The following is an 11,413-nucleotide window of genomic DNA, read 5'->3' on the forward strand; positions in this document are numbered from 1 at the left end:
TCTGCAGATGAAGCCATCTGGGACGCTGGAAGCCTCCCGGACCTGCCACATCTCACAGTCAGAGCACTGCACCCCTCTAACTGACAATTAATTAAAATTAAAAGTTTTTTTAAAAATTGTATTTATATATTTTTAAAATTCTTTTTAAAGTTACTGTTAACTATCTGTTTCCTAACACTAGATTTCTAATATAAATGCGAAAGCTAAATATAGTACTCTCCGATCTCTGGCTTAGATACCCCTCTAAATTATAATTCAGTAATTATGTTTAATTAGTTACCAATGCTTAATTTTTTTAATTTGGTGTTGATTCCCAACCAGCCACTCAGGTCACAGCTTTTCTGTTTCCCCCCGACACACACAATTTGAAAAAGGTATAAAAGTAAAAATGAGTAAAAATCACTTACTTACCTTCTTACCTTCTGAGTGTCTTAGATGTTCTCAGGTACTGAACAACTACCTACGGTGAAGCAACGGGCCTAGGATAAGACCTGGAAACAGCGGCAGGAGGAAAGATTGGGAAGGAAGGGGGGGGTGGGGAGGGGAGTGGGTGGGTGCCGAAAAGGAACATGTAAACTGTAACCGTCTCATTTATCTTTATGGACAGTGTAAAAATGTAAAACTTTAATAAACAATATTTCAAATAATCAGCTAACCACCAATTGTTAAAGCTAGCCTGCAGTGTTTAAAGATAGTCTGCTCATGGCGCTGAGGTCCCAGGTTCGATCCCGGCTCTGGGTCACTGTCCAGAGTTCACACATTCTCCCCGTGTTTGCGTGGTGGCCATGCTAAATTGCCCCTTAATTGGAAAAAATTAATTGGGTACTCTAAATTTATTTTAAAAAAGATGGTCTGCAGGATTTAAAGATGGTCTGCAGGATTTAAAGCTAACCTGCGTTATTCAAATCTAGCCTGTACTCTGTAACACCAATCTGCACCATGTAACAATAGTCGGCACGATATATTTGTGATTTTTAAGTCTCGCATCAATTTAACAGTAACAACAACAGATTTGATGTCGAGGATGAGAGGCTGCTTGAAAGAAGAATGTAAATGTTGGGATAGTTAAGCATGATGGAGTGTGATTGACTAAGTTTGATAAATGTTTTATTAATCGCAGGTTAATTGCAGGACATTTGATAAGAATGATGGCGTCGTTGCCTAGATCTCCGCTGATAACAGAATGTTGTGAAACATTTGTTCCACCATTTGCGCAAAGAACCAATCAGTGCTGAGCATCATCCAGCCTTCTTTATTATGGTTTCCCTAAGCAACCATCGTGTTTTGTTCTCAGGAACCAATCAGAGTGCGGTTCAGTTGATTGGAATGCTCCAAGTGCGCAGTATAAATAGCGGCAATGTCAACACGGCACATTCTCAGGAGCTACAAAAGAAGGAGACCATGGTGAGTGGCTGCAGGGGAACTCCATTGGTTGATGGATTTTTATCAAGCCAAAGGAATCCACAGGGATGGCTAGGTACACACAATGAGAGTGAGACGTTACTGGGATGGTGGATACATCAGGAGAATGGGAATTCACTGGGAAATTAAAATCAGCTGGGAGAAAAGGGAAATTCACAGAAAGAATAGCAATGAGAGTTTTGTAAGGGCCGTGCAGAATCCAGCACAAGTTTGTAGAGTCAAACGGAAAGTAGTTTTTTTACAACTATATATACACAGCAGCAGTAGTACACCACTGCTTCCTACTCTAGCCAGTACCACACTAGTCAACTCTATTTCTACAGGTGTAAGTGATAATGATTTCCCCACCCCTCATTGTGGGAGCTCACACTCCACCTGAGTAGTTCACACTCTGACGTGTTGGAGGGGAATCTGCTTCTGCGCTCCAGCTGCTTCTGTCTGTAACCCTCCTCCCTGATCTGGTGTGTTATTCTGTGTACTGGCTGCCTTTTCTGGATTTCGAAGCCTGGACCATGGCAAGGGTGAATGGTGCTACAACCAGTTGGATGGAGGAGAAGTTGCTTGCAGGGGAACGAGAGGATGGAGTTGCCTGCCTGCAGTTGCCACGCCTGGGACTTGTACTTGTTACTGGCTCCCTTTCTGCTTACCGGCAGGGAGTGGAGCGTGGGACGGATTTTGTTTGGCCTGCTGCTGGGTTGAAAGTGTAGGTGAACGGACTTGTTTTGCAGTTTTGGACTGGATGGTGTCTAGAGACTGGATACCAGAACTGTGAGAGCAGCAGGGCAGTGGTCCAATTTGGTATGTGTACTGTCTGTACTGATGTTGGTTGTGTTTTTTTGTTGGGGAATGTATGGTTATCATTGTATTTTTGTTGTGTATTGTTATTTTGGGCCTAGCGGCTGGGTGCTCACCAGTTGTGGCCCTCCTGCTTCTGTGCACTGGTGTTGAGAGGTCCTTCCTGGTGGTAGTTAGGGTAGAGGTGTTTTTTCTCTCTCTCTCTCTCTCTCTCCTGCACCGCACACTGCCTTTCTGTTTCCGGTGGATTAAGCTGCTTGCGGGTTCCTCTTCACTGACGTGGGGCTGCTGCTGGAGTGTTGGGGGCTTTGCCTTGTACTTAATTGTTTGTAGAGTTTCTTGTGGTTGCTCTGTATTTTGTGTTGGTTTTTTTTGTAAAGTGTGTTCTCTTCCTCTCTCTTCTGCCATGCTCCGTATCGGTGTGACCTTTTCCAGTGGTCTGCACTGCTCATTTGGGTGCCTTTCCACAAATGTGGGGCTACCGTTGGGGCCGGGGAGTGGGGCTGGGGGTTGCTGCCTTGAGAGCTGGTGATTTTGCAATTTTCTTTGGTGCCTTTTCACCTATTACTGATTTTCGGGACTGTTGTTTATTCTTTTGTATTCTTGAATTGTCAATAAACTTCAAATATTTCATGGGATAACGAATAGTCCCCAGCCAATAGGATTCAGGCAGGTTAACAGAGAGGTGAAGGAAAACCATAATTCACTAGGAGAGAGGTAATCCGCAAGGAAAGAAAACTCAACATCACGAGGGATATCCTAATGTGGGAGAGGGAATATGCAAGAAAATATGAAAATTTTAAGATAAAGATAGATAGTTTTTTGAAGAATAAAGGGATTAAGGGTTATGGTGTTCGGGCCGGAAAGTGGAGCTGAGTCCACAAAAGATCAGCCATAACCTCATTGAATGGCAGAGCAGGCTCGAGGGGCCAGATGGCCTACTCCTGCTCCTAGTTCTTATGTTCTTATGACACCCATAGGCAAAACAAGGGTCCACAGGGAAAGGATATGCATGAGGAAAAGGGATCCACAGAAGAGACCAGGACAATCTGTGGAAGTTATGGAGTGCTTTCATTGAGTCTTGTTTCTCGCCTGAGATGTGGGGAGCTCCAGTTAAATCATCACCAGTCAGTTCTCCCTCTGAAAGGGGAGAGTAGCCTATAGTCCGAAGGGACAATGACAACTTTAATTTTCATTGAAGTTGTGCAGAAAGTGCAGGGACCAATCAATTACTAGGCAGGATTCACAGTGAATGCAGGAAATCCATACTTCGTGAAAAGCTATATTGACTCTATAAGACATTGTCTTCATAAAATAATTGGATCTCCTTTCTCCTCTCTTTAGCGTGAGTGTCTTTCAATCCACCTTGGCCAGGCGGGAGTGCAGCTCGGTAACGCTTGCTGGGAGTTGTATTGTCTGGAGCATGGAATCCAGCCCGATGGGCAGATGCCCAGTGACAAGACCATCGGAGGTGGTGACGACTCCTTCAACACCTTCTTCAGTGAGACAGGAGCGGGGAAACACATCCCACGAGCTGTGTTTGTAGATCTGGAGCCCACCGTGATTGGTAAGGTGATAGTTTTTTGGTATTTCAGTCAGCCAGTCTTCTTTCAAAACTCCGTGAAATGCGGCCTGAAGGCATCAAATGTGCTGGAAAGGTCTGTGTCATAGAAACATAGAATTCACAGTGCAGAAGGAGGTCGCTCGGCCCATTGAGTCTGCACGGACCCTTGGAAAGGGCATCCCACTTAATCCCATGCTCTACCCTATCCCCATAACCCAGTAACCCCATCTAACCTTTTGGACATGAAGGGGCAATTTAGCATGGCCAATTCACCTAACCTGCACATATTTGAACTGTGGGAGGAAACCAGAGCACCCAAAGGACACCCACACAGACACGAGGAGAAAGTGCAAACTCCACACAGTTACCCGAGGCCGGAATTGAAACGGGCTCCCTGGACTGTGATGCAGCAGTGCTAACCACTGTGCCACAATGTCACCCTATGTTGTTTATCTCTGTTGCCTGTCCACAGATGAGGTTCGCACTGGCACCTACCGACAGCTCTTTCACCCGGAACAGCTCATCACAGGCAAGGAGGATGCAGCGAATAACTATGCACGGGGCCACTGCTCCATCGGAAAGGAAATTGTGGATCTGGTCTTGGATCGCATACGGAAGGTGGTACGTTGTGTAACAGGGACATTGGCAATTCCCAGCTGCACAGAATACCCATATCATCATTTACCACTGTCTCATTTCACCATCACATTGTCCCAATGCCTTGGTGTAAATGAAATCTTATTCATGCCCATGTGTACAAATCCCACTCAGTCTCTCCTCTATCACATATTGATTCACTCCAATATTCCCCTGATCAGTAACATGCACAAAATGCAGCTGGGACATGGCTCCCCAAGGCTGAACCTTACGCTCAACAACACCACTGATTTCCCCTTTGAGATCCCTCCCCCGACAGTAAATATTCTCTCCCATCAGACACCAATCATCCATCTCGTCATCTCTTGCTGCTCTTTGCCAACAGTTGATGACTGTTCTTTGATACTGGTTGCAATTCCTTGCTCCATTTTAATCTTTTCTCCTTTGTTTACCCACAGGCTGATCAATGCACCGGACTCCAGGGTTTCCTCATCTTCCACAGTTTTGGGGGTGGCACGGGCTCGGGTTTTACTTCCCTCCTGATGGAGAGACTCTCCGTTGACTACGGGAAGAAATCCAAGCTGGAGTTTTCCATTTACCCTGCTCCCCAGATTTCCACTGCGGTGGTCGAGCCATATAATGCTGTGCTCGTCACCCACTGCACCCTGGAGCACTCTGACTGTGCCTTCATGGTGGACAATGAGGCCATTTACGATGTCTGTCGGCGTAACCTTGACATCGAGAGACCAACTTACACCAACCTCAACCGTCTCATGGCACAGGTAGTGTCATCCATCACGGCCTCACTCAGGTTCGACGGTGCCCTCAATGTGGACCTGACTGAGTTTCAAACCAACCTGGTCCCCTATCCCCGCATTCACTTTCCATTGTTAACCTACGCGCCCCTTATATCAGCTGAGAAAGCTTACCACGAGCAACTCTCGGTGTCGGAGATCACCAACTCTTGCTTTGAACCTGCTAACCAGATGGTGAAGTGTGACCCCCGCCAGGGCAAGTACATGGCGTGCTGCATGCTGTACCGAGGAGACGTGGTGCCAAAGGATGTCAACGCCGCCATCGCCACCATCAAGACCAAACGCTCAATCTCGTTTGTTGACTGGTGCCCGACTGGATTCAAGGTGAGTGTGGTCTTTGTAATCAACACATGCGGCTTTTGTGAAACATTGGATTGTTCCAATCTCGCCTCACGTGCACACAGGACATCTTTTCCATCCGGGCCAAAAGCTGAATTTTCATTCTGGAACAGAAAGTAACAAATGTTCCCTAATTCTGGTTCAAACAGGAGCTCCCACTGAGGCTTTCAGTTGAAGTCTCTCAGTTTCAATCTTCGATTGTAGCTGGGAATGTACCACGAGAATGTTCCCTTAAAATAAGAAGAATGAGAATCAAAGCCACATTGGAAAAGATGTGATAAAGAATTTAATTATCTCCTGAATGCAGCCTCACAAAATCTTCCATCAGAAACTAAGCTTGACACCTCGATTGAAAGTCCAACCAACAACCAGAGCTGGCTTCTGGTACATTTACAGGCGCAATACAGTTCCTAAATTTAATGTTTATGCAATTCCATGGCAACCAACAGATCTGATTTTGTATGTTTAACATCTTTTCCTTTCCCTCTGTAGGTTGGCATCAACTACCAGCCCCCGACAGTGGTGCCAGGGGGTGACCTGGCAAAGGTACAACGGGCCCTCTGTATGCTGAGCAACACCACTGCCATTGCCTTGGCTTGGACCCGACTGAACCTCAAATTCGATAAGATGTACGCCAAGCGGGCCTTTGTCCATTGGTATGTGGGGGAAGGGCTGGAGGAAGGGGAGTTCCAGGATGCACGTGAGGACATGGCGTCACTCGAGAAGGATTATGAAGAAGTGGCCGTCGATTCTTCCTCACTGGACAGAAAGGCAGAGGAGGAAGAATAATATTTATTAATACAGATTGTAAAAGATTATAACTTTATTTCACATTGATTTGAGAATCTTTATTTAAGACAATAAATTTATTTTTAAATGGTTTTGTGTGTGAATGTGTCAATTTAGTAGCCACAAGGGATTAAAACAGACATAAAGGAAGAAGATTGAAGATCTATGGCCCCTGAAAGTGGGTTAATCAAACTTAACAAGCTCACAGTCTACATATCACAGAGCATTTAAACTTTAAACTCTGAAACAATGATCATGGTCTCTCTGATTAATAACGGTTTGATAGGTAAGAGACTGATTAATTTGGGTCTCAGAGAGGAACCTGATAAATGGAGGTCTGATAGATTGGAGGCGACTGATGGAAGAAAACCAGAGAATAGTCCAGCAGATTTAAAAGTCCCTCGCAATAGACTGCAAGCTAAAATTTAGGTTGATGGAATTGGACGACATGGGCAAGCACCACTTAAATCTAAACTGCAGAATGTAAAACTATCCAGTTCTCTTAAAGCTAGACTGTACATTTCAACATCTGGCCTGTATAGTGGAAAGTTTAAAGTTAGCCATACGTTTAGCTGGTGCATGCTAGTTTTAAATATTACAGGCCAGATTTAAAGTTGTTTTAAATAACACTGCACTATTTAACTCGAGCATGTGCTATTTATTGCTACCCTGCATGAGGTTATACATGAAGGCCCCACCTCCCAACCTTGCCCCTCGCCTGATGTGTGGTGACCCTCAGGTTAAATGACCACCAGTCAGCTCTCTGCCCCCCTCCAAAGGGGAAAGCAGCCTCTGGTCATCTGGGACTAGAGACATATGGCATGAATCAGTGACCTTGTTGTGCTCTCGTTCGAGGGGGGTTGGGAGGGGGGGGGGTGTAAGCGCGAACGGGTCCTCCATGCCAAAACCTGGATCATGTGTATCTGTTCCGGGGGAAACCGTAGTCCCTGCCTGTCTATCCCACCAACAACCCATTACTCCCACTGAATGCAGAGGCCTCCAGCTGTGTGGCTGAAGGCAATTGCCAATGGGGAATTGGCAATCACAGTTAAGTGAGCATTCACACATCCCAAGTGAATTCCCATGGGTAGGCGTGCCATGTAGCATGTGGGAATTATTGCCGAGCATCCCTATAGAACAAAGAAGAACAAAGAAAAGTACAGCACAGGAACAGGCCCTTCGGCCCTCCAAGCCCGTGCCGACCATGCTGCCCGACTAAACTACAATCTTCTACACTTCCTGGGTCCGTAACCCTCTATTCCCATCCTATTCATGTATTTGTCAAGATGCCCCTTAAATGTCACTATCGTCCCTGCTTCCACCACCTCCCCCGGTAGCGAGTTCCAGGCACCCACTACCCTCTGTGTAAAAAAACTTGCCTCGTACATCTACTCTAAACCTTGCCCGTCGCACCTGGGAAAAGCCTCTGACTATCCACTCTGTCTATGCCCCTAATAATTTTGTAGACCTCTATCAGGTCGCCCCTCAACCTCCGTCGTTCCAGTGAGAACAAACCGAGTTCATTCAACTGCTCCTCATAGCTAATGCCCTCCATAACCAGGCAACATTCTGGTAAATCTCTTCTGCACCCTCTCTAAAGCCTCCACATCCTTCTGGTAGTGTGGCGACCAGAATTGAACACTATATTCCAAGTGTGGCCTAACTAAGGTTCTATACAGCTGCAACATGACTTGCCAATTCTTATACTCAATGCCCCGGCCAATGAAGGCAAGCATGCCCTATGCCTTCTTGACTACCTTCTCCACCTGTGTTGCCCCTTTCAGTGACCTGTGGACCTGTACACCTAGATCTCTCTGACTTTCAATACTCTTGAGGGTTCTACCATTCACTGTATATTCCCTACCTGCATTAGACCTTCCAAAATGCATTACCTCACATTTGTCCAGATTAAACTCCATCTGCCATCTCTCCGCCCAAGTCTCCAAACAATCTAAATCCTGCTGTATCCTCTGACAGTCCTCATTGCTATCCACAATTCCACCAACTTTGTGCCGTCTGCAAACTTACTAATCAGACCAGTTACATTTTCCTCCAAATCATTTATATATACTACAAACAGCAAAGGTCCCAGCACTGATCCCTGCGGAACACCACTGGTCACAGCCCTCCAATTAGAAAAGCATCCTTCCATTGCTACTCTCTGCCTTCTATGACTGTGATGCCTGGACACTGTCTGAACACTGGGGGAGGCAAAGCCACAGACACAGCAGCCAACATCCGAAAACCTGGAGGATGGGTGAGTGCAAGGGGGAGGGGACATTCTCGCGATCCAGGAAACATTATGTTCGAGTGTCTGGGGTGCAGGGTGTGGGGTACAGTGAGTAAGGGCCCCGCTGCAGCCGAGTGTGCTTGGGCGGGGCATGCCATGTGGGGGGATGGAGGCTCCCAAGGTGTAAAGCATCTCTGTCAGTCTCACACCCTCTCCCAATTCCTTACAAATATTGAACGGTTTGAATGATATTTTGGGCCTCAGGGAACTTGCTCTGGTGGTGCTGCTGGTGGGTTGGGTGGCCAGGCACCCGGACACGGTGGCAGCAGCAGCATGATCAGAGACACGAGGTGGTGGTCCATGTGCAGGGCCCCGTTCCACACCCTGAGTCCCAGCCACCCACCAGGCCAAGGTGAGACCCAGAGCAGGAGGCCCGTGATGGCCCAAGGTGTATAAACGTCGCTGATCTTTTGAGGAGATGACGGACAACACGTGCGCAGGAGGCTCCACCTCAACCAGGGACGTTGAGGCACCTGTGCCATATCCTTGCTGTGCTGTGGGGGCGAAGTCCAGGTCACCCATGTCTGGCGAGATGGGGCAAGGGTTTGCTGGTCGGCCCATATCATGGAAGAAATTGCCAGAGGCATCATACTGGTTATGGTGAAGGTTTTTTAATGTATCTCACATAAGTGGCCACCAGTGCACCACTCTTCCGACAGTGCCACCGCACTCTCCCCTCCCCCAATGAATACTTCCTCCCCCTTACTCCCTTACTAGCCCCCATCCCCTGCCCTCAGTGCCCTCTCAGTAATCCTCAACATGCTTTACCACTGTGTCTAGGTTACCTCAGGATGCACATCAGAGATGGAGGCAGCCTGCTGTTTACCTCGACGCCCTGGTGGGCATCCTCAGGGGTCTCTGGGGCCGGATGGTGTCGACATCCTCGACGATTCTCTCAGTAAATGCGGCATTCTCTGGAGCGCTTCGGCAATGCCCACTGGGACAAGCTCCACAGTGCTTCGGCTATTCTGAGACTGGGACATGTCCGCAGCGCCTCATCAAGGTCCGCCTGGTACTTGGTCACGTCCTCCAGCGAGTCAAGACAGTCTACTGAACCCCTCAGCCATGACTGTAGCCAACTGCACCACGCCTTGAACACCTCCACGAATGCTGCTGACGTGCACCACGCTTTCCACTGTGGTTGCCACCCTAGCATTGTTCATCTCTATGCTCTTTGATACGCATTGCCAGCCCCATCTCCTGGACCCGTAGTCTCTGGAACTCCTCCAATCGGCTATGAACCTGCTGGATTGTCGCAGAAATCCCCCTCTAAACGGCTGCACCCTAACGTCTGCATCAACTCCAGGTAGACCTGTTCCAGAGGCTCAGCTGGGTCCTGGGATCCAGTAGACCTCCAACTGCTGTCTCGACTGGGTGTTCCTGCCTCAGGAACTGTGTGGTGCTCACCAGAATGTGCCCCAGAAGGCTGACCACTACCGTTGCCCACCGATATGCATATCTGTGCGCGAATGGAGGGTGGGGATAACAACTGTGATGCATCTATGGTGGCATCCTCAGAGCTCACTCCAAGGTGTACTCATGGTAGGCTGGCGGTGGGGGGGGGGTTGGGGGGGAGACCACTCTGGATGGGCCAACATCGTCAGCTGTAGGTCCTGTGGGTGAATGGACATGTGGTCATTGGGAGGGATGAATCAGGCTGAATGGCATTAACAACTCACGTTTGACAATCCATCTGGTCGGGGTCCGGTGGATCCTCACCTCTGCGACATGCGCTGACCTCCATGTTGGTGACTGCTCTATCTTCGGACCCCCCGTAACCTCCAGGGCCCGTTCGTTGAAGGTGGTGAGGATTCTGATGTCCGGCCATCCCGCTGCCCGTCTGGGCCCTCTTCCGAGGTGGGGCAACTTCTCCTGCAGAGAAGGCATCGTTAGCCACACGTGTGGTTCACTGCGGGGGTGGTGGAATGTTTTGGGGAGGGTGGGTAGTTCTCGGGGGGGAAGAGAAGATTTTGGCAGGGTTGTGTAGGGGCATCATGGACAGCATGGATGGGCCAGGGCACAGCTCGGTGCTGGGTAGGGGCAGTGTCAGGCGTATTCCCTCAGGGGACGTGAGGGAGGCCTAGTGCCAACCGGCCCGGTATAGGTCATTAACCTCTTGCGGAACTGGGTGGCGGTCCTTCTGGTCACGCTGCTTGAGCTGATGGCCGCTGCAATTTCCTCCCAGGCGGCACTGTTTGCCCTGTGGCTTACCCCCCAGGACTGTTGGGGTAACAAGACATCCTTTCTGGCATTGACCACTTCTAGGGGCCTCCCCAGGTTGGCATCCCCGAATCGTGGGGCCAGTCATCACAGCACCATGGCTGCAAGCTGTGTGGGGTTGGCTGTGAAAGAGCAGTTTAAGAGGGGGCTGGCAAGCATGGTACCGGCGAATCCCCTGACGAGTCTTGATTTGCGACGTGAAGCCCATGGGGCCTCCTATTTATAAAGTAACTTTTAAGTACCCAATTCTTTTTTTTTCCAATTAAAGAACAATTTAGCGTGGCCAATCCACCTACCCTGCACACCTTTTGTTGTGGGGTTGAGACCCATGCAGACATGGGGTAAATTTGCAAACTCCACATGGACGGGCCGGGATTGAACCTGGGATCTCAGCGCCGTGAGGTAGCGGTGGCAGAACGTCCATCAGATACCCAACCCATGGGCTGCATTCACCGGGCCGTCTAACACTGTTGCTGTTTGTGTTTGCCCCCCCAGGCAAGGCTGCGCACAACCGCCGGGAGCAGGAGAAGACCGGAGGGGACCACCAGACCTGCGTGCTCTCACCGTGCCTGAGCAGAGGGC

General features: G+C 48.7%; 1 protein-coding gene across 1 annotated transcript; it reads left to right on the plus strand.

Annotated features, from left to right (window-relative positions):
* The first annotated feature begins 3,566 nt into the window (after window positions 1–3,566).
* LOC140398993 (tubulin alpha chain-like) lies at window positions 3,567–6,413 on the plus strand. The gene is made up of 4 exons (XM_072488025.1): window positions 3,567–3,784; window positions 4,254–4,402; window positions 4,837–5,517; window positions 6,025–6,413. The coding sequence occupies exons 1-4, from the start codon at window positions 3,664–3,666 to the stop codon at window positions 6,319–6,321; spliced, it is 1,248 nt and encodes a 415-aa protein (XP_072344126.1). The 5' UTR covers window positions 3,567–3,663; the 3' UTR covers window positions 6,322–6,413.
* The last annotated feature ends 5,000 nt before the right edge of the window (window positions 6,414–11,413 follow it).

Source organism: Scyliorhinus torazame, chromosome 22 (assembly GCF_047496885.1).
Source record: "Scyliorhinus torazame isolate Kashiwa2021f chromosome 22, sScyTor2.1, whole genome shotgun sequence".
NCBI lineage: Eukaryota > Metazoa > Chordata > Chondrichthyes > Carcharhiniformes > Scyliorhinidae > Scyliorhinus > Scyliorhinus torazame.